Source organism: Mesoplodon bidens (genome assembly GCF_964165515.1).
Source record: "Mesoplodon bidens genome assembly, chromosome: 1".
Taxonomy (NCBI): domain Eukaryota; kingdom Metazoa; phylum Chordata; class Mammalia; order Artiodactyla; family Ziphiidae; genus Mesoplodon; species Mesoplodon bidens.
In genome coordinates this window covers 35,246,829-35,269,453 of record NC_138176.1, presented here as the reverse complement: position 1 = coordinate 35,269,453, position 22,625 = coordinate 35,246,829, and the positions used below count along the sequence as shown (strand labels likewise).

The following is a 22,625-nucleotide window of genomic DNA, read 5'->3' as shown; positions in this document are numbered from 1 at the left end:
ATAAGAACCTACTGTATAGCACAGGAAACTCTACTTAATACTCTGTAATGGCCTATATGGGAAAAGAATCTTAAAAAAGAGTGAATATATGTATATGTATAAGTGATTCACTTTGCTGTACACCTGAAACTAACACAACGTTGTAAATCAACTATACTCCAATAATATTTTTTAAATAAATAAATTAATTAAATAATGTAATGTGGCAATTCTGGAAGTCAGATTCTCTTCTCTCCTCAAGGTTTGTTGTTTCTTGTTGGTGGTTGGTTGGTTGTTTCATGACTTCTCTGAATTAATTCTGTGAAGTCTGTATTTTTTGTTGTGTGTGGCCACTTAAGTCTCTGCTTGGTTAGCTTAGTGGCCAGCTAATGATTGGACATAGATTTCCCTAAAAACCTGGAACCAGTCAGTCTCCCAGTCTTTGCTAAGGGACTCTGTGTGTGTATTGGGGCATGCCTTCAGCAATCAGGCATTTGACAGCTCTGCATTAGTCTTCACTTCCTGCTTGCACAGAGCTTTGGGGTCAGCTGTAACTGAGAGCTTAGAGCTTTCTCAGGTCTTTCCTGAGCAGGTGAACAGCCCTACGCATGTCATAGTTTTCTAGGTTCCCAGGAATATGTCAGAGCTTTTCAAAGCCATCTGTGGACATCTCATTCCCCAGTTTTTCCTTTTAAGCTTTTTGGTTAGCTTATTGTATACCCTAGCTATTATCTACCACCTGAGGTATCTGTGATGTTAAACAATTGCCTATAATTGTTTTTAACAAATGCTCCCAAGAAAAAGGCTTTCTGCTCTGGACAATCACCAGTTTAGGTCATATAAAGACATCTCTGCAAGTGATGTCTTCCAGGGAACCACCAGATAGGTCAAATAATGATAATTTTCTGGGAATGTGGCTTTGAAGGAGCTCCAGTCCATTCTGCCCCACTTTGTTCACTGACAGGCTGCTGGTTTGCACCACAGTTGTGGGATGTTGATTTTCAAGGATACTGTGGAGCTGGACCCGGGCAAGGAGAGTGGAAATGGGGCACATCAAAACATCACAAAGCTTGTTTCCTTACCAAGATTCAGAAATTTTTCATGAATAATGCTGCTTGAATTGCTACAAGTTTTGAATTAATTTCCAGACTTCTAGAAAAATTGATTTTTGACAACTATTGCTAGTTTTCTTGATGCTTTTATGGATCAGAAAATGTTTGTATATCCTTACTCTGCTATTTTTGCATCACTCCCTTTGTTTCTTTTCTCCTCCTTGAGAAGTTACCATTTTGTGGGCAGCGGTGGGGGTGGGGGGCTATTTGACTCAAAACACCAGTAAGTTTCATTTCTTCTGTGATAGTCCAACTTAATTTCCCTCAGTGAGTCAACGGATGGGAGTGGTCTTCTGCATTCTTGACAACTTCAGTTTTCCATTTCTTAGAGCTGTGAGAACAATTCAGAATTGATAACTAATAAGTTCTACTACCAGATAAAGACAAAAAAGGTAATAGTAAAAATGGAAAAAAAGTGATATCTACTCAAATACTTCCAGCCAAAAATCCAACAGTTTTCTTGGACTTTGAATAAATATTTAAGATGTTAGACCAAAGAAAAATAAAAAACAAAATTTAGAATTTTAAGAAAACTTGTTTTATTAACTGCTTCTATAACTGTTTCTTACTTTTTATGTTGTCTCCTGTCAGGATGCCCGACATGCAGCAGAAGGAGAAATATATACCAAACTTAATCAGAAAATTGATGAATTTGTTCAGCTTGCTGATTATGACTGGACAATGTCTGAGCCAGATGGAAGAGCTAGTGGTTACTTAATGGATCTTATTAATTTTTTGAGAAGCATCTTTCAAGTGTTTACTCATTTGCCCGTAAGTATAAAAAATTTCAAAAAATTGTTATAATTTTGCTTTCTAAAGTATACTTTAGAATTCAATTTTAGTTGGAGGCTTACTTGTTTAAACCAACTTCCTAGCTTGAATATTTCTTCTCTGTTTTTATAAATCAATTTGTGATGAATCTTAGCCATTTTTTATTGAGTAAAAATTGGTATATAACATTTATATAAATTTCAGATGTATAACATTGTAAGTCAATATTTGTATACACTACAGTGACCACCACCATAAGTCTAGTTACCATCCCCTTCACCCACTTCCCCACTTCACCCTCCCCCCAACCCCTACCCCTCTGGTAACCCCCAGTCCATTCTCTGTATTTTTGAGTTTGTTGTTTGTCTTTGTTTTTATTTTGTTTGATTCCACATACAAATGCAATCATACAGTATTTGTCTTTCTCCATCTGACTTATTTCACTTAGCATAATACTCTCAAGTTCCATCCATGTTGTCACAAATGGCAAGATTTCTTTCTTTTTTATAGCTGTATAGCATTGTGTTGTATACATGTGCTACATTTTCTTTATCTATTCATCCATTGATGGACACTTAGGTTGTTCTCATATCTTGGCTATTGTTAATTATGCTTCAGTGATCATAGGGGTGTATATACTTTCAAATCTGTATCTTCCTGTTTCTCCAAATAAATATGCAGAACTAGAACAGCTGGATCATATGGAAGTTCTACTCTTAATTTTTTGAGGACTCTCCATACTGTTTTCCATAGTGGCTGCACCAGTTTACATTCTCACCAACAGCATATGAGGGTTCCCTTTTCTCCACATTTTCTCCAATACTTATTATTTCTGGTTGTTTTGATCATAGCCATTCTAACAAATGTGAGGTGATATCTCATTGAAGTTTTGATTTGCATTTTCCTGATGATTAGTGATGTTGAACATCTTTTCATGTGCCTGTTGGCCATCTGTATGTCATCTTTAGAAAAATATCTATTCAGATCTTCTGTCCAGTTTTTCAGCTGTTTGTTTTTTTGTTGTTGAGTTGTGTGAGTTTATTATATATCTTGGATATTAACCCCTTATTGGGTATATGATTTGCAAATATCTTGTCCCATTGCCTTTTCATTTTGTTGATGGTTTCCTTCACTGTGCAGAAGCTTTTTAGTTTCACGTGGCACATTTGTTTATTTTTGCTTTTGTTTCTCTTACCTTTGGAGTCAGATCTAAAAAAACATGGCTAAGACCAATGTCAAGGAGGTTACCTCCTATGTTTTCTTACAGAAATTTTATAGTTTCAAGTCTTTAATCCATTTTGAGTTAATTTTTGTGTATGGTATAAGATATTGGTCTAGTTTCATTTTTTTGCATGTGGCTGCCCGGTTTTCCCAACACCATTTATTGAAAAGATTCTCCTTTCCCCACTGTATGTTCTTGGCCTCTTTGTTGTAAATTAGTTGTCCATGTATGTGTGGGTTTATTCCTGGACTCTCTATTATGTTCCACTGAACAGTGTGTCTGTTTTGTACCAATACCATGTTTTGATTACTGTGGCTTTGCAGTATAGTTTGAAATTAGGGATCATGATACCTCTTTAGTCAGTTGTTTGAAATTTTAATTTGTTTTACTTTTTAACCCAAATAACTACAACTCTCTTTCCACCAAACCCCAAACAGAACCCTGAAGTTGACAGCATAGGCTTAAATAGAAATAAACTCTAATAGGAGTAGTTTTTATGAAAGTCAGTATAATCAACGCCTTTTCCTATCAGAAAAGGCCAAGAAATTATTGGATATTTTTAGGCTAGAGATTAAAAGTAAAATAGGAGCATTGTTCTATACTAATATAAAGTCATAGTACATCTATATCTTGAATAATCTGTTGAAGAAACATTAAAAAAAAACCGATGTAACAGGGACATTTGAGCGTGAATAGGCTGAAACACTGGATTCTTCAGAAGAGGGATGCAAAGGGAATTCCCTGGCGGTCTAGTGGCTAGGACTCCACGCTTTCACTGCTGAGGGCCCAGGTTCAGTCCCTGGTTGGGGAGCTAAGATCCCACAGGCTGCATGGTGCAACCAAAGGGAAAAAAAAAAAAGGAAGGCAAAGATCAAAGAGATGATGGTAGGGTGCACATTCTCTCATTAGGTATATTTAAAAAAATAACAGAACTACTGTTAAAGTGTGAATGGAATAGTTCTATACAAATAAAATAGGGAGAAATGTTGACCTTTTTAATCTCATGCTAAGATGTAGCTAGACACAAAAAAGTTTAATATGGAGCCTACCCAACTGCTTCCAACCATCTCCCTTGTTTAAAATGAAAAAAAAAATAATGTTATTCTCCTCACCCTTCACTCTTTCCCGATCAAAGGGCCACTTAGAATAGTTGAAGGAAGGTGTTGCTAAAAAATAAATTAAAGAATTTCTTAAAGAGATTTTAACAGTGCATTTGTGCCAAAGAACTTTTAGAAGCTTACCCAGGGATGATACTATATTCCTCACTGTTGTCCTTGAGTTGAAAAAGGGAACGTGTGTGTGTGTGTGTGTGTGTGTGTGTGTATAATTTTTATATCAATTAATTTCAAAAAAGTATGCATTAAATAATTGTTCAGTTAATTGGAATTCACCTTGTGAATGTAAATCTCCGTGCTTGTAGCCAAAACCAGTCCTCAAGAATAAACACATGCACATGTGTGCACACATACACAAGATACACACACATCATGTTTCTATTGTTGCAGTATCTGCTTCGCAGGTTGACATGAGATGATGGGTAGGGATTTTGTGCATAACTAGGGTAAGATTAAGAGAGGTTATATGTTAGAAATGTTTGGGGTTAATGCCTCACCTCAGGAGACTGACATCTAGAGGGAAATCCTGCTTTTTCATAGGACATACTGTGGTGACATTGAGAATGACAGACTCCTGTCACTCATCTGATCTATTATGATATTTTGTATAGTTTTAGGTGAACCTTTGTGTGCCATTTTGGATTTTTATGTCATCTAACATGGGTTTTTCTGCAAAGAAAACACACTTTTATACAATGTAGACCAACAATAAATGTAGTATATGACCAAATAAGGAGAAAATTATAGTTTACAGCTAGGAAAAGAAAAAAATGGTACTAACAACAGTATATTCTTATTCAAGGGATGAACTAAAAGTATAATTCCTAAGCAAAAATATTAAATTATTGCCTATGGTAAATTTTAGCAAGATTGATAATTATATTATGGCTTAGTGTATTAATTCTCTGAAATCCGGAAATTGTATAAAATATCCAGTTAGTTTGTGTTCTTTCAAGCAAAGAACAGAGGCAATGTTATTAAATGTATTATTTTTCTAAGCAACATATGGCATTATATAAGCTACCATTTTTATTTAAATGTTTTAAGCTGAAAATAAATCCTTGTCTTCAGGTTACCTTTGTACCCAGATAGAAAGAGGGGCCAGTTTTGGACTCTTTCAAACTAAAAGAATCTTCAGAAGATATTTATTTATCACAGTCAGTCCCAAGTCGATCAGCTTATCCATGTATAGACATGAGGAATTACATGGGGGAGCTAGTTTTGGCTCCATGATTGTTGGTTTTGGCAGTGTTAATAAACAATGCCATGAGTTTGAGTCAATGGGAGCTATGAAACCAAGGGTCACTCTTTCAAATAGTGCAACTAGTGCCAGTACTGCAAATAATTGGACAGAGAAGTGTAGGTTCTGTGGTATAAAGATGACTCTCTCGCCCCCGACCCTAAAAAGTACCTAAGACTTTTAGTTTAAAAGCTCCATTCTAAACTTCATTGCATATTTATTTTTTGTCAGTCCCTACCATTGTTGCAAAAGAATATTTTCTCCATTAAAGGTAGCCATGAAATGCAGTTGCTGACCACATTGCCTAGTAAAATTTCCATTGGTTCTAGAAAAGTTATAATCCACCTAATAGAATTGTGTTCTCTGCTCACAGGGTATGAGAATAATAGAAGTTAATGGATAATAATGGTTTTGATGGAGCCCAGAGAAAGAACTTTATTGTTTTCTCTTTTCTACTACACTGTGGTTGTGGTAGAAAGCTGCAGGATTTGGAAGATCACCAGTAATGTCTACTTTAAATACCTCCTATCTCTGGGGTTGGATGCGTGAGAGTATTGGTATATTACTTCCCTCACCTGTTCCTCTTAAGAGTCAGCCAGTGCAAGCCTATGCAGAGGGCGGAAAAGTAAAGAGCTTCCTTGCTTCCATGTTAAATTATCTCCTCATCTGCATTTCCCTGTGCTCTAGCAGAGAAGCCAGGCTCTCTACTGGCCATAGGAATTAACAGCAAGCTAAAAGGCAGTATTTATAATAATGATGTTAAGCTGCCCTGCTAAATATATTATCTGCCTCAAGGGAACTTGCCGTTTTATGACTCAGAGCTAGACCCATTTATCTGTTATTGTTCTTAGGGACCAGGTGATGAAGGGAGGAGAGAACAGGGTGGTCTTTAGAGTTAGAAGGACTTATGTTTGAGCCTTAGATTTTTAATTTCTTGGCTCTGGAATCCTGGCAAGCTGCGTAACCTCTCTGAGCCCCTTTCCTTCTGCAAAATGGGCAGAATCCATTTTTCCCATAGGACTATCAGAGTATGAATTTAAATCGTGTGTGAAATAGTTGACTGGCAGGGTGCTTGACATAAAGTAGGTACTGCTAATAAATGTTAGTTTTATCTTTCCTTCTCCTTTCTTCCTCTGTTTTTTTGTGTTTTTTTTTGCGGTATGCGGGCCTCTCACTATTGTGGCCTCTCCCATTGCGGAGCACAGTCTCCGGACACGCAGGCTCAGAGGCCATGGCTCATGGGCCCAACCGCTCCGCGACATGTGGGATCTTCCTGGACCGGGGCACGAACCCGTGTCCCCTGCATCGGCAGGCGGACTCTCAACCACTGTGCCACCAGGGAAGCCCTCCTCTGTTGTTTTAAGGCCCTTTATAGTATTACTTTTATTTTAATATCTTTTTGCTTTTTTTCCTTGTATTTATGCCTACATTTTTAGCTTGATATTATTTAGCTTTGAGTTCTATACTTTTGCATTATATAGACATTTTAAAAACTTCATTAATTGTGAAAGATACTGTAAAGCATGTTTATTTGAATAATTATTATAGCTTGACTGCAGTGCTTACAGTGGCTAATGGTCAGATGCTAGCTAATGCCAGTGAAGTATGATTAGTATATGGAATAAATATTATTTTATCCCCAAATCAGTACTCTTGGAATCAGCAATTTTTACTACTTTAAATGTGTAAGTGACCCTTCTTGTTTCTAATAATTTTTTTTCCCTGACAACTAGAACTAAGTATAGAAGAAAATAAAAATTACCTGCTGTTATCTTGTAAAAGGAAAACCACAGTTAACATTTTGGCATGTATTCTACAAGTCATCTTTTTCTATGCATTTATGATACTTATTTTTAAGCCTAACTTGTAAGCTTTGTGTTTTTTTAAATAAGATTTTATATTAGCTAGAAAATTTAAAACCAGAAGAATTTTTTAAAGCATTCAACATTCATTCACCCCTTACAAGTCTATAAATAGAAGAAATTGTTGAGCAACTTGAAGTTATCTAGTAATTCTTCATGACTGCCAAATGGAACTCAGTAACCTTCCACTGTGAATACAGTACCACCTAAAGACCCAGCACTGATCTGCTGCTGAAAAGAACACTCAGCATTTCTTTCTTTCATAAATGCTAGTTATGTATTTGTTTCAGTAAAGATGTTTTATTGATTTACAACCACTAAGGGATATATGTAAATGATGAATCTGGTGCCACGGAATTTTTAATTTGCATTTTTATTTCCATAAGTAGTTTAAAATATTATGCTTTCTGTGAGAAACAAATATATATATCCAGTAAATGAAGATGCATGATTTAGCCAGAAATGGATAGTGTCTAACTTTTAAAACCATTCTCTCCTTAAGAATTTTTTTCTGAAAATGCAGCACTATACTGAAAGTTCTGAGATTTGGGGTCTAGGCCTGATTCTTCCAATTAACCAGCATTATGGAAGTAGACAAATCATTCAGTCTCTGGATTAATTTGCTAATGTCTGTTTTATTTCATAGAACTGAAAATAAAGGTTGTTTGGTTTTAATATACTTTTATTTCAGTTAATTTGTGTACATGATAATAAATCAAGTAGCCCAGAAGAGTCTGGGATGGAAAATAACCTCCTCCTCCTGTCCCCCCCAAACCCCAGGCTACCATTTCACCATATGTTTTCATTTCTTCTGGTGGTTATCTTAAAAAGAGAATGTCTGTTAGTCCCTACTGTGAAAGATAAGGCACATATAGCAACCTCTTGCTTACCCCTTTTTCTTCCATTCATTGTTACATTTTGTTTTATTTCTTCTGTTTATCATTTCTTTATATAAAATGGTTATACTCCTATTTTTTGTTCCTTTTCTTTAGTCAGTATCTTAATTCTCTTCTATGTAAGGTAAAGGTGTTAGCCTCCCTACCCTTCACTCTATCAGTTCTTCATCTGCTGTTTTCTGACAGCTACAGAGACCTCTGTCTCTACTTTGTACCAGTTGCTCTCTAGAATTTCTGTGTAGCTGTTAACCTAGGACTTTCCTTCTCTGCTGTCCGGGGTTGGGAACTGTTTCCTGGATTCTGTGTGGTTTTTTTTGCTTCACTGGTTGATTTTGCTAAACTGCCTCAGTAATTTCCTCCTATTTAAGTCCTTGCATATCATGAAATACCTTCTTCTGTCCTCATGTTTGATTGATAGTTTAGCTGGTTATAATGATTCTAGGTTGAATAGTTTTTCTCTGACAATTTTTATTGCATTCCTCCATTGTCTTCTGGCATCCAGGTTTCAGGATTTATTTTTTATTCCTTAATATTCTAAAATGTCACAGGATGTGTGGAGATGTAAGCTTTTATTTCATTCACTTAGCTCTTTACTCAATGATCCCTTTCTGTCAAAGCAGAAATTCAGCTTAGGAAAATTCTCTTTTATTATTTTTTAGATAATTTTCTTCCCCCTACTTCTCTGTTCTCTCTTTCTTGGACTCTCATTAACTAGATTGGTCTTCTATATCTATTATCCTTTCCTTCATTTCCTATCTCTTTATCTTTTTTTGTTCCCTGTTTTGGGAGAATTTCTAAATTTTATTTTCAGTACTTCTAGAGAATATTTTATTAGTTGTATTTTTTAATTTTTAAGGAATCACTTCTGTTTTAAAAGTGTTCCTCTTTCCTAGAATACTGTTCTCTCTATTTTTTTTAATGGATATATCTTTCAAATCTCCCTGAGGTATTAGAGTGTTTTTTAAAGAAGGTATTTTCTGTTTCTTGAATTATCTCTGTTACTCTCGAATAGGCTTTTTGTTTCTTTGTTTTTCTCATTCTCTTTTAACAAAGAGGACCTGGAACGCTGATATAGGTTTACTCTGCTACTGTATAAATACCCTATTTTTTTATAGATTATTTTTCCCCTTAGTAGGAATCTGACTGGAATTTTTTTTTAATTTGAGAGGCATTTTGCCTAGGATTCTTCACCTTAGAGTGAGCAGGTCTGGAGCTATCCATGAGATTGTGGTTTCCTCTCTTCAGGGCTGACTTCATGGATGTGTAACCTGTGCTGTTGCACGGGGTCTCTAGTTTAGAAGGGTCCTGCATGTGGGTTGGTCCTCTGCTGGCATCTTGAAATTCTTAATAATTTTTGAACAAGGGACCCCACATTTCCATTTTGCACTGAGCTCCACAAATTGTGTAGCCTTCTCTGCCTCTCTTTCCATTGTCATGACACTGTGCCAGAATGAGGAGGGCTTTTCCCCCCCTCCCTCCTTCCTGCTCTCTCTCTTTCCACCTATACCAGGAGCCTCAGCTCTCCCCTTAGAAGTTCTCTCATTATGGAAAATGCTTGTGCTCTGTAGTTAGGGGATCACTGGCACAGTTGTTTCAGAAATCTTCAGTTACTTTCCCTGTTTTCCATTCCATTTCTTATTTCTGTCCTCTCTCATATGCACAGCTGGACCTCTCTCTAATGCACAGCTGACTCCCAGCTCCACTGTAGTTCCCTGGTAGCATATAATGGGCAGTTGCTTTCTCTTCTCTATTTAATCAGCTTTCTGTCTTTTAGAAAATATCCCTTGATGAATTTCTCCCTACACCTTCATTTTCTCTGTTGTTAAATATTTTATTCCTTTTGTAATTCTGTGCTTTTTGTATCACTTATATCTCAGGATCAATGGGAAGCAAACACATAAACTTAGTCTACCATCTTGATTTTGAACAACTTGTTTCCTTCTCTTTGAAGTAAAGTGATTGTATGAGTCCATCTCTAAGGTTCCCATATCTAAAATTTGTTATTAAGTGTTATACAGCTGTAAAATCCCAACCTAAACTTAAGATTTATTCATTCTGGCACCTTATTTTCTCATATAGCTCTTCCCTTTTATGTTCTTTGGTCCATACTTTTTTCCTGAGTTAAGTATATAAATGTACATGTCCTTTGACTTCACTGAAAACTGCTAAGGTGAACTTTAATAGTCAATAGTACAGTCACAGGCTTTAATCACCCTTTTATGTGAGACAAGAAAGAATTGTATTAAAAATACAAAAAAGGGGCTTCCCTGGTGGCTCAGTGGTTGAGAGTCCACCTGCCGATGCAGGGGACACGGGTTCGTGCCACAGTCCGGGAAGATCCCACGTGCCGCGGAGCGGCTAGGCCCGTGAGCCATGGCCGCTAAGCCTGCACAACCAGAGCCTTGCTCCGCAACGGGAGAGGCCACGACAGTGAGAGGCCCACGTACTGCAAAACAAACAAACAAACAAACAAACAAACAAAAAAAGGTTGTATTTTTAAAATTGTGACATAGGTAACGTTGAATACATTTTAGTGCTTTCCTTATCAAATGAAAACATAACCATATATTTATTGTATATATATATGCTTACGAATTGTTTTTTCTTATTGGTATATTAATTTTTAAAAAATGATAATGTATAATATTGATCTGATGATTTATTGACTATAACATACAAAAATTATATAATGTGAGCAATGATGAAAACATCACAAGTCTTATGACTTACATGGTGTTCATGTGTTAAATGTTGTTCACTGACTTTTATTGACTGAGTTACTAAATCTTAGCTAAATTTCATCTTGACTCTATGACTTTTATATCTCACATACAATTTTATACCTTTACATACAATTTGAAAGATTTTGGGAAAAATAGTTGAATAAAATAACTGTGGTGATGGGATAATTTTGCTATTCCAAAGAAAATTTATTGGAAGTTAAATCTAGAAAGGACTTAGAGATTATCTAGAGTCTAGTCCAGTCTTCTAGAAGAATGAATTGTCTGGCTAACACAGCTGCCAGCTCACTGCTTACTGGGGTTAATTGCAATAATCTGCCTGGCTAGGTAAGTGTCCTCTTCCTCCATTTCTGCTTGTGGTTGCTCCTTTACTCATTGTATGTTTGGCGAAGAGGGCAACTTCCCATATGGAGGGTCACCTTTGGTGTAGGCTATACCAGATGTTCAACTGCCACTAATAAATAGATTTTGAGTTTCATTGACCTAATATATAATAAGGTTAAATCCATGTTTCTGGGTAAATATCTTTTTCTAAAAAAAAAAAGTAATGCTTAAATATTACATAGTTTATTACTGGAATTTGAAAAGTAAATTAGATCATTTAAAAAACAGTATTTTAAGGCTCCTTAAACTTAATTTTATTAATCATTATTATTTTAAGGAATTAATATTTAACTAATTTAGTTCTTAATGTCTTAAAAGAATAAGCCAGTACCATGTATTTAGTACAAAACTTCAGCAGGGGCTAATATGTATTTAAATTGAGACCAATGATTTGTTTTTTGCTTTGACTTGTCACTTCTTAGGGGAGAAAATATATTTAAATGCTTAATTGTAAGATGATTTAGTGTGCCATGTTTCCTTGAGTAATTTATTTTAAGCTACATTAGAGTATGTGGAAGCATAGTGGCTTATCCTTTCTACGCATCTTCAGAGTCATTTATTCAGTATAATTTTCTATGTGTAAAGAAATAGACATTTTATTTCTTTTTGTATTAAAATCACTTGGGAGAGACACTTGTTAAAAATTCAGATTCCAGTGCTTGCCTCTAGACCTAACTGAACTAAAATTTCTGGAGCTTAGAAATCTACCTTTTTTTGCTTAAAATTGGAGAATAACTGTTCTCCAGGAAAGAACCCTTTCAATGGGCTGGTGTTTTCTAAATTTGCTGGTTCAGCAGACATTTAGTAACTGCTAAAGTTCTCAGTATTTTAATGCTGACTAGACAACTTGATTAGGTAGACAAAAGTTTGGAGGAGGATTTATCTGATTAGTGTGGGTGTAAAAACTCACCTGTAAATCTTCAAAATAAAATGATAGTCACATTTATGTGATTAATTAATGCCTTTAAGTTATAGCAACACACAGTCAGCTTGCTTGTCTTACAGTGTATTTTGCTTTGCTACTTTAAACACCACTTTTGTTGTTATTGGAATACATTTTCCTTTTTTATTTGATTGCCTGTCTGACTTCCTTCTCAGACTAACAGCAATGATCATGCAGCCATGTCGGTAAGTAGATACAAGCTAAAGCTAGCATGCGAATTAGAAAATAATGAACTTTCTGCAGGCTTATTTTTCTCTGCATAGGTGTTTATGGTAAATTCTAATTGTTTTGGCAGTGTTCTTGTTATATTTGTAGTTTTATGGAAACCAAAGTTTGAAGATAATACTAGTAGTTTTGGTGAAGCAGTCAAGATTCTCTGGGACTTGACTGTGAAAGTTAATATCATGACGTGTCTGTGGTGAGGGCAGTGCTTTGGGAAAGCTGTCTGTGGTCACCTCATGCATGACAGGCCACACTTTGGAGATACTTTCCTTATCTGCAAATGAGTTCAATAAGAGTGTATAGCCTGTAGATTTTTGTGAGGGTTAAATGAGGTAGTATAACATGAAATGTTTAGAAAAGTGCCTGGCATAAAATAAACACTCAAAAAATATTAGTTGTTACTATTACTTGTTTGTAAGACTATCTATGCTTTTCCTGAATGCTTTTTCTCTACAACACTTACCCAAACTCTACTTCTAGAAATCCAACTCAGTGCATAACACAGTGTGGTTCATGACCCAATGCAAATGTTTCTTTTTCACCCTGAGCCTAGTTTTGTTCTCCGGAATTGCCTTAGCTTCTACCCTTTTTTAATGACTTCATCACATTTTGCTTTTTATTGTATTTGTTCATCCTTTCCACCTCCAATTATAAGCTCTTGACGGCCAAAATAAGAACTCAAATGTTGTTTAAATATAGATATCAAAAATTATTCTTATTTTTTGAAAAATCTCATCTAGCCTTTGAAATTTAAATGTTCCTAACCTATATTTTGTCCGTTGTGTTCTTACTTCTATTATCAAAGTTCAAATTTTGATTATTGTAATTGTCTTCTAGTTAGTCTCTGCCAATAGCCTCTCTTTATTGCAGTTCATCCTACATATCAAAGCCAGATAATCCTTTCCAAAGCACAGTTTAATCTTATTTTCTGTATTCAAAACTTCAAGGTCTCTCACTTATCTACTGAATTAAGTAAAAATTCCACAGGCTAACAAATAAATGATCTCGGCCTCTTTCTGATACATTTCTGTCCATGATTCAACAAGGGCATTTAAAGTGGAAAATTCACTGTGTCCTGGATCTAGCTTCAATTTTCTATCTTGTCTTCATTTATAACTGTAAAAATCTTGGATCTCTTCCAAAAGACATCTTTAATGTTACCTCTTTCATGAAGCTTTTGCTAATTCTGTTTAACCATATGTTGCTACTTTGTGCCACTTTCAAGGTTCTATTTATATTTTGTCTTGTACTGTGGTTGTAGACTTGCCTTCTTTCTGCTATTGGAATTTAATCTGTTTATGTTAGGAGCTATATCTACTCATCATTGTATCTTCTGTAGCATCTAAGCAGTGTGTTGCATAGAGTAAGTGCTTGATAAGTATTTTTAAAGTTAATATGAGAGAAATAGTGAAGAAATGGACTACTATAAAAGTCATTTTCTTTTTTTAAAAAATTTATTTATTTTTGACTGTTGGGTCTTCGTTGCTGTGTGCGGGCTTTTCTCTAGTTGTGGTGAGCGGGGGCTACTCTTTGTTGTGGTGTGTGGACTTCTCATTGTGGTGGCTTCTCGTTGTGGAGCACGGGCTCTAGGTGCGTCGGCTTCAGTAGTTGTGGCGCATGGGCTTCAGTAGTTGTGGCTCTTGGGCTCTAGAGCGCAGGCTCAGTAGTTGTGGTGCACGGGCTTAGTTGCTTTGCGGCATGTGGGATCTTCCGGGACCAGGGCTCAAACCCGTGTCCCCTGCATTGGCAGGTGGCTTCTTAACCACTGCGCTACCAGGGAAGCCCCAAAGTCATTTTCTTATATGTTTAAAAAGTGTGAAAAATATACTGCAGCGAGTTCCCTGGTGGCCTAGTGGTTAAGATTCTGGGCTTTCACTGCCGGGGCCCAGATTCAGTCCCTGGTCAGGGAACTGAGATCCTGCAAGCTGTGCGGCGCAGCCAAGAAAAAAAAAAACGTACACTGCAAAAATCAGAATTTTTGAATCAAGAAATTTATTTGTCAAATATAGAATACTTTCTAGTTTTGAAGAGAAAGTTTGCAGTCTATTATTTACAGACACTAATTTAGAAAATGTCTATATGAGTGTGATTTAGTAAAGATGTTATCAGTACTGATTAGAAATATTTGAAAGAATAATATAATTCAGATCACAACTCTCTAGATGCTACTATAAATTTTGAAGAGTGATTAAAATCAAATAAAAGAACCTACAGCACCAAAATAACTTGCAAATTGCCATCACTAAGGACAAACACTTTGACTCATGGAAGAGACAGACCCTCATGCTTTCACTTGACCTTTTTGCTTATTAAATGAATGTAGTAGTTGTTAAGTACTTATTAAGCATGCTAACAGGTTTCCTGCAGATAGACCATATGCATATTCAAAATGCAGAAGTGACACTAATCCTGCCATCCAAAAAAAACCCTCGAATTGTTTCTTGTCCTGTATTTAAGGAGGGATAGATTTTGGGATCAGTTTTAGATAAATATTCATGAGAAATTTAGAAAGATTTGGCACTTGAATGTCCAGTGTTTTGAAAAAGTTACTTATATGAAATAATTCTTTCTGTGGTGATAAATTAGGTATTTCTATGACACATTTTGATATTCATTTCCATACATTTATAATAAGTTACTTCCAAGTACACAGAAATCAACAAGAGCAAACCATTGACAGTATATCAGTACATTGGAGAGAGAGAACTTTGAGAGAAAATGTAAATGAAAAAGTTGAAAACAGTCAAAGCCCACTATTAGAAATAGAATTTATATTTTTTCTTAAGCTTTTTCATAATGTAATAAAACAGTTGTTATTTTCACTGCTGGAAGTTAATTGTAAAAAAAAAAGAATCTTGCTTTTTAGTTGAAAATGAACATACTTGAATTTTATAACTTTAATCCTTTTAGGTATTAAGTTGCTGTCTCTATTAGCTAAATGCTGACTAATCTTGGTGAGAAATTTAATTTCAAAAGTTTGTAAGTCTTATGTGTGTATATAGCATAGCATACTTAAATATTTCTCTGCTGTCAAAGGTCGAAAAAAACGGTATTTTGAATTGCTCTTAATCAGGGCATAGTTGGAAGAAGTAGTAGTAATAGAAGGCTTTTAGAAGGAAATAGCATGGGAGTTTTAGTAGGAAGCCAGTGGGCTAGGAGAGAATTATAAGAACGACCTGTAACAGATCAGGGACATATAAATGGAAATAAGTAAAATGGACTCTGGGACTTCCCTGGTGGTCCAGTGGGTAAGACTCTGCACTTCCAGTTCAGGGGGCCTGGGTTTGATTCCTGGTAAGGGAACTAGATTCTGCATGCTGCAACTAAGAGTTTGCATGCCGCAACAAAGAGTCCACATGCTGCATCTAAGAGTGCGCATGCAGCAACTAAGACCCTGCGCAGCCAAAATAAATAAATAAATAAATATTTTAAAATAATAATAATAAAACATAAAGTGGACTCTTCCCAACCTATACAAATACACACAGTATTAGTACATACATGCATGTGCACACTTACAAATATCCTATAACTTTACTCTTCAATGGTTGTAGATGAAATAAACTATACCATTGATGCAGGCTTTATGAGCAAAGGATCATTTTGAACAGGAAGATTCAGTATTAAAAACAAATGAAAATGTACCACTAGCAGTTTCACTACCAGATGGCAGCAGAGAATTCATGTTTAGAAAGTTACTTGAGTTTTTGCAGATAGGAATAAGTTCTAGGAATGCAAATGTTATCTTTCCCTTTAACCTGTATTACACAATAGAAAGAAAAAAATAAAAGATAGTTCTCTCCCCCCACCCCACCCCACCTCGAGTTAAATAGGCAAAAGTCGAGATGGGGGAGGAAAAGAGACTAAAATATGTGGATAAGAGATTGTTTGAGTTGGAATTTATGTTTTATTGTGAGCAGATGAAGATAGCGAAAAGGAGGTCAGATCCCCTGGAGAGAAAGAAAGGAGATGGTAGGGAAAGATGTTGGAGTCAGAAGTTTCCTGTGCAAGCCAGGGTCTGGTGAGGCTAAAGAGCCCCTACTTTTTTTTTTTTTCTTCCCTGTACGGAACAGACAGGAATGGATAAGGGTGAGGATAGAGCTGATGGGAGAGGTAGAACTGCTTTGGTGAATTCATATTTACAGAATGTTTGCAGGTCAGGTAGAGAAGACAAAATGCAACAGGCCAAGATGCTGATACATACTCATAAAAAGCTTATGCGCAAGATACTGTAATACAAAAAGTAAAGAGATTAGACTTTGCAGAGTAAAGTCCCAACAAAAGTGCATGTTTAGATGAATATTGCACATAGGGGAGGAATTCAGAAGATAAGCAACAACATTTTAATCACTTCATTTTCTTTCATTCAGGAGACTTTAAGCCTGGTAGGGAAGCTGTCATGTTTTAAATCTTTCTACCTCTTATGGAAATTGGTGTGGTAGATGGTAGCATTGAGATTTAAAGCCTTTGTCTGTTTAGAAACAAGAGGGGGGCAGTTGACCTACTTATTTTTCACTCTCAGGGTATTGTTGAATGTCATTTGCAAGATTGTCTTTAGAAAAAACAAGGTAAGTAGATAACCTACCTTGTTTGCTCCCTCCTCCTGAAACTGAGCAGGGCCCTGTGAGGCTCCCGGGCATGGAGGCCTCTTTTTTTTGTCCCCCATTTCTTGGAGGCAAGACTCCAACCTCCATGACCTTGCCAGAGTTCCAAAGGGCAGATTTGAACAGTTGCTAATCAAGAGAGGAGCAGCCAAGAAACCACCTGAGGCAAGATTAAAGGGACCACAGATGCTTCTCAAGATTAGGAGACCACCTGAGACCCTGCACACACCCTAGTCTTGTCAGCAACCCCACCCTTCGGAAGCATTGTTATAAAACTCCTTATCAAATCCTCCTGGGTTGGGACACATAGTTTTTCAAGGCAGGAGACTGCTGTGTCCCCCTTTGCCTGGCAAAGTATTCAAAATAAAGCTCTCCTTTTCTTCTTCACCCAAAACTCTGTCCCCGAGATTTGGTTCAGCACTGGTATACAGAGAAGCTGAGCTTTCGGCATCACTCCTTTGTATGGGTTTTGTTTTGTTTTAATAAGTATCCTCCCCTCACATGATACATTTCCCTGAGTCTTTTAAACTCCTATCCCAGGTACCCCCTCAACTGGAAGTGACTCTAACAGTATTTACCCCAGCCACATTCCCACAATCTAGGATTTAGCCCAGTGAAGTTACTTGTTCAAAAAGCCCTTAACATTCTGGATGAGTATACCCAAAACCTTTGAAAATTCCCAAATATGAGAATACTGCCACGCCATGTAATTTCTTTCAGAAATGATATAAAATATAATTGAAAACTGTAGGCCTTAGCGAGAGTTACTTTATCCATGTCGGCTAACAGAAGACAGCAAAGCCACATTGACTTGGGGAGGTTGGGACTTTGACTGCATTCAGTCTGAGTGGTCCCTCCCTGCCCAATACCCATTTCACAGAGCAAGTAATTCAAATGTGTGCCTCAGCAAATGAGGCCCTACTTGTACTGGATTCTCAGAGTCATTCTTAAAAGGTTGAAACCTAAACATAAATCCTTGAATGACAAAGGCCTGCTCTGTGCTGTTTATATATACATGGCTATGTTTATAATATATCAGCCACCTCTTGGCTTGGGTGACATTTGTCCGTTTTACTAATGATCATGTGGAAATGAAACTGTGTAACTTCAGGTTGGGACTTGAACCCACGGGCCAGGACTTGAACCTGGCCAAAACCCAGATTGGGACTTGAACCCACGGTCTTTTAACTGAGATCACATGCCTGGTCTCAGGACTTAATGAGGCTCAGATTTTTGATGTCTCATCACAGAAAGAATTCAGTGAGAGACAAAGTGATAGGTAAGAAGTGATTTATTAGAGAGAAACACACTCCACAGTCAAAGTGTGGGCCATCTCAGAAGATAAGAAAGGTACCAGGGTATGGGGGTTGTCAGTTTTTATAGGGGTGGGTAATTTCATAGGCTAATGAGTGGGAAGAGTATTCCAGCTATTTTGGGGAAGGGGTGGGGATTTCCAGGAATTGGGCTACCACCCACTTTTTGACCCTTATGGTAGGCCTTGGAACTGTCATGGCACCTGTGGGTGTGTCATTTAGCTTGCTCACGTGTTACAGTGAGCATATACTGAGGCTCAAGGTCTAGTAGAAGTCGACTGGTCCACCATCTTGGACCTAGTTGGTTCTAATCAGTTTATGTCGTGTCCTTGGGCTCTGTCATTCTTTTAAAGGTTGTGCCCTGCCCCCTTCCCTCCTGTTTCAGAAATACTCTATGTTGCCTAACCTGTTAGTGATTCTGACAACTTCTTTGTAAATTTTAAGTCATACTGGGGTTGTGAAATAGTACATTTTAATGATTATAGGAGCCCTAATACTCTGAGCTGGGTTCTTATGGAAAACAAGGAGGCTATGACTTTGCTGTCGCAGAGATGTTGCTTTGATAACAGTTCCTGGGATACTTCGGTTTTTCAGTCTTAATTCTTGTGGCTTGACCATAGTATTCAGTCACCATGTGGAAACTTCTCTTGTATTTCTTACATTTGCCAAGTGAGAAAGTCAGAGGGTCTTGATATTTTATTGCTTCCCTACTTAAACATGTATCTAATTGCCCAACTTGCTGTTATCAAGTAGATTTAAGAGATAGGAAGAATCTGTCAGTTCCTACATAGTACAAACTAGCTCCCTCTTTGTGCTATTTCGGACAAGAATGCGTGCAGCTTTTACCATTTTATCCAGATTTCTGGTATAATCAGTAGCTTCAAAACCTTGACCTCTTCTAGACTTTCACTGCTCTACTTGTCCTTGCATTCTCTTTCTGCCTTTTAAAGTTAGGAGGAGTTTGAAGATGTCATGGGACCTGCCGTGACAGCAACAATGATACTTGCAGAAAGCTAAAAATCTGGGTGTTACATGGCATCAAAGGCCACATTCAAAAGATTGTTTAAAAAAAAGAAAAAGGCCACCAAAGTTTGATGAGACCTATGGTTGGGATAAGGAAGCTGGGATAAGGCATGAAATAGAAATGTGCCATATATTACAAGTGTCCTGAAGTTTTCCAAGTTTGGGGAATTTTTTTTCCAACCTAACCTTGCGATACTTCTATTTTATTTAATCCGTGTGTGTGTGTGTGTGTGTGTGTGTGTGTGTGTGTCCCGAGAGCAAGCCTTTATGTTATGTCTTGTATCCTTATGATTGAGGATTGTTTAGAGGAGAAAAGCCTCAGAGGGGGAAAAAGGGAATTCATAATTGACTATGGGAATTGTGGTTAACTGATGTGATAACCAATCCTCTGGGAGCTAGAGCTACTTAGATGAGGACAGAGAGAGTATGAGAGGAATAGAGAGGTGTGAAGGAGGTATTTTAGAGAATGTTAGGGGTGTTAGAATAAGTATATTTTGATAGACCTGTGAATTTTGGGGGCATAATCTCAAAAATGTGTCTTTAAGATAGTGTTAACGTTATTATTAAAACTCACTAAAGGAATTCATCTTGATATTTAAACCTTTATAACTCATCTATTCTGTAGTATTGGGAATCGGAGACATTTCAGTTTTATATAGAGTGTTCAGCCAGAAAATAGATTAAAACATAACTTAACTAGGTAAAGGAATCTTTGTGCATTTGTGAAATCACCTTGGAGAAATTTTCATGTTTTTAGGTACTTTTTTCCTGATTTAATAACATTCTTTACATTTGAGTAAATGTAGTTTCATATAGTAAAATTTAAATTAGTGATTCTTATGTAAAAGAGAAAGAAGAATAGATTTCTTAAATTAAAATGTCTACTTTTCAACTAGGCATCACTTTTCAATTAAGAATTTATTTCTAATTTTAATGTTTACTCCATATTTGATGAAAGACTTCACTCTTTTGGACTATGTGTTTTAAAAGGCTAGAAATCGTAGCTCTTTAGGAGACTGACCAATTCATCAAAATACTTCCTTTCGTCTTTTGTCTTCCCTCTGAAAAGACTATTTCATAGTCTCATAACTGAAATTCATGAAGCAAACTGAGAGGCAGTAAGTTTGAATAATATAGCAGTATTTTACTATTTTTATTTAAATAACTTTAAAAAATAACAACTTTAAAAAGCCACATAGAATCAGAATTAATAAATTTGCTTATCAGTGTTAGATTTAATATTCAAATTGACCATGATTTTGTTTTCCAGTTTTTCCTGACAAGAGTTACATAACCTTTTAAAACAAAACCTGTTATCAATTTAAAGATTAATAAATACAGCACATAATATTTCTGAGTCTATATTCTTTTTAACTTAAATAAAAAGTAGGTTTTTGTGCCACGTTGATCTTTTGTGGGGGTTTAAATAAAGGAAAGTGGATTCTCCGGGGATCATTAAGGAAAGTAGACCAACGCAGAAAGAATGGTTGTGATTTCAGGAGTACATTTTTATGTTAAATGTATTTGAGAGAATGAAAGCAGCATTGAAAAATGCTTTCAAATAAGTACTATTGAAATCAAACCGTCCTGCTTTATTAGGCCTTTGAAATAAGAGAATGGTGAGACAGAAATGAAAACTTCAAATGAAAATTTAAATGTGTCAAATTAGTTTTTAAGTATTCTACATTTCTCCTACTATTATATAAGAGTAGATGTATCAAAACATTACTTTGAAACCAAAACAGTTTTGAGCTATAATCTAATAAAATGTGTTGTATTTTTGTTACCATGTCATTTTACGACGTTTCAAAGGAAGCAGAGTATCTTTAGCCTAATCTATAATAGTAAATTATTTTGAAAATTTGGCTCGACATACAAACAGATGTGTTTTCTTGATTCCTTTTAAACTGAGGATTGGTGGTTTGTGGTTTATTGTTCCTGTGATTGGCATTAAAAGCCTTATTTCACAGCTTGCAGTGAGGGACTATTGGGTAAAGAGTGTCTGTGTTCCACAAACTAAATTCAAAAAGTGTCAATCAAGGTCGCACATAGGTTACTTAGAGAATGAGTTTTCTTACTGATTTCACCAAATGTCACCTCATGCTGTCTTTGATTGGCACAGCCTGGCAGGGAGGATGGATGAATCTGTCACCGACCGGTTAATTGTGTTGCTGGTCTCAGTCTGACATTAGGTCTTTGACTCTTAAGTGGCTCAATACAAAACAAATTAGCAGATTGTAGTCATATTTCTCATTCTATATGCTTTGACTTTGTTGAATGCAGTCCATAAATCATATTGACTGACACACAAGTAAATGATGAAAGCTGCTTTTGAGACATGGATCTAGAAAGCAGCACTGTGAAGGTGCCATGGAAGGATGCATATGGTTGACCCTTTGGGAATTTCCTAGGAGCCAAATGTCTCTTTACCACAATTGTTCTTAGAAGAAAAGCTTTTGAGTAATGCAAAAAGGATCTAATATGTCAGCAGATTCTCTTTTACAAGTTCCTTTGAAATATAAGAAGTTTGTCCAAGGGTTTTCTCTCTTTACAAGTTGTTTTTCAGCAAAATGTTAGATCAGGGTAAAAAAGTAGTTACCTTTAAAAGTTTGGCAGGTGTTTTTACTTATTTACTGAAATTTATGTTGTTAAAGAGGAGAATGTTAATAATAGTTGCAATTAATTTTTCAGATGAGGACAGCAGAAATTTCTAGGTGCTTGATATTAAATGTGCTGTGTTTTCTCAGTCACTTCACTTAATTACTTTGGCTTTGTTTGCTGTAATGTTAAAAACCAGAGCATCTCTAATGAAAAAGGCTAGTTTTTAAAGATAGTTGTAAAAGTACTTAGATTATTTTTGTTCTAGAAAGTGATACAGTATTAAAAGGATCAACAATAATAGCAAAATAGTGTTCAGAAAGGGGTGTTTTGGTTATACAAAAGTGTACCAAGGCCTACAGACATCAAAAATGAATTGCCAGAGATGTTTTTGGAATGTGCGAGTTTCGGGAACATTAAAATTTTCTGTCTCAAAATAAGTAATAGATAAAATTTAAGAATATTTGTTCACATTTTATAATCAGGAAGTAGACATTTAAGAAAGTATAATCTTATAGAATATAACTTTAAATATTTAAAGGATTTGAACCTTTGATATTAATTTTGAGCTATAAAAAAGGTAGAATTTTTCATTTGAAT

At 36.0% G+C, this 22,625-nt stretch overlaps 1 protein-coding gene across 4 annotated transcripts in view; it reads left to right on the top strand.

Moving 5' to 3' along the window:
- EXOC6 (exocyst complex component 6) overlaps positions 1 to 22,625 on the top strand; it is a gene marked incomplete at its 5' end in the record, with an annotated part of 206,896 nt that overhangs the window by 128,686 nt on the left and 55,585 nt on the right. For 2 of the 4 annotated variants that reach the window (XM_081236719.1, XM_081236717.1), the window contains 2 exons: positions 1,683 to 1,862; positions 12,421 to 12,450. In XM_081236719.1, coding sequence (XP_081092845.1) covers positions 1,683 to 1,862; positions 12,421 to 12,450 — 210 coding nt within the window. The remainder of the gene's footprint in view (positions 1 to 1,682; positions 1,863 to 12,420; positions 12,451 to 22,625) is intronic. The other 2 variants (XM_081236720.1, XM_081236718.1) reach the window with 1 other exon arrangement.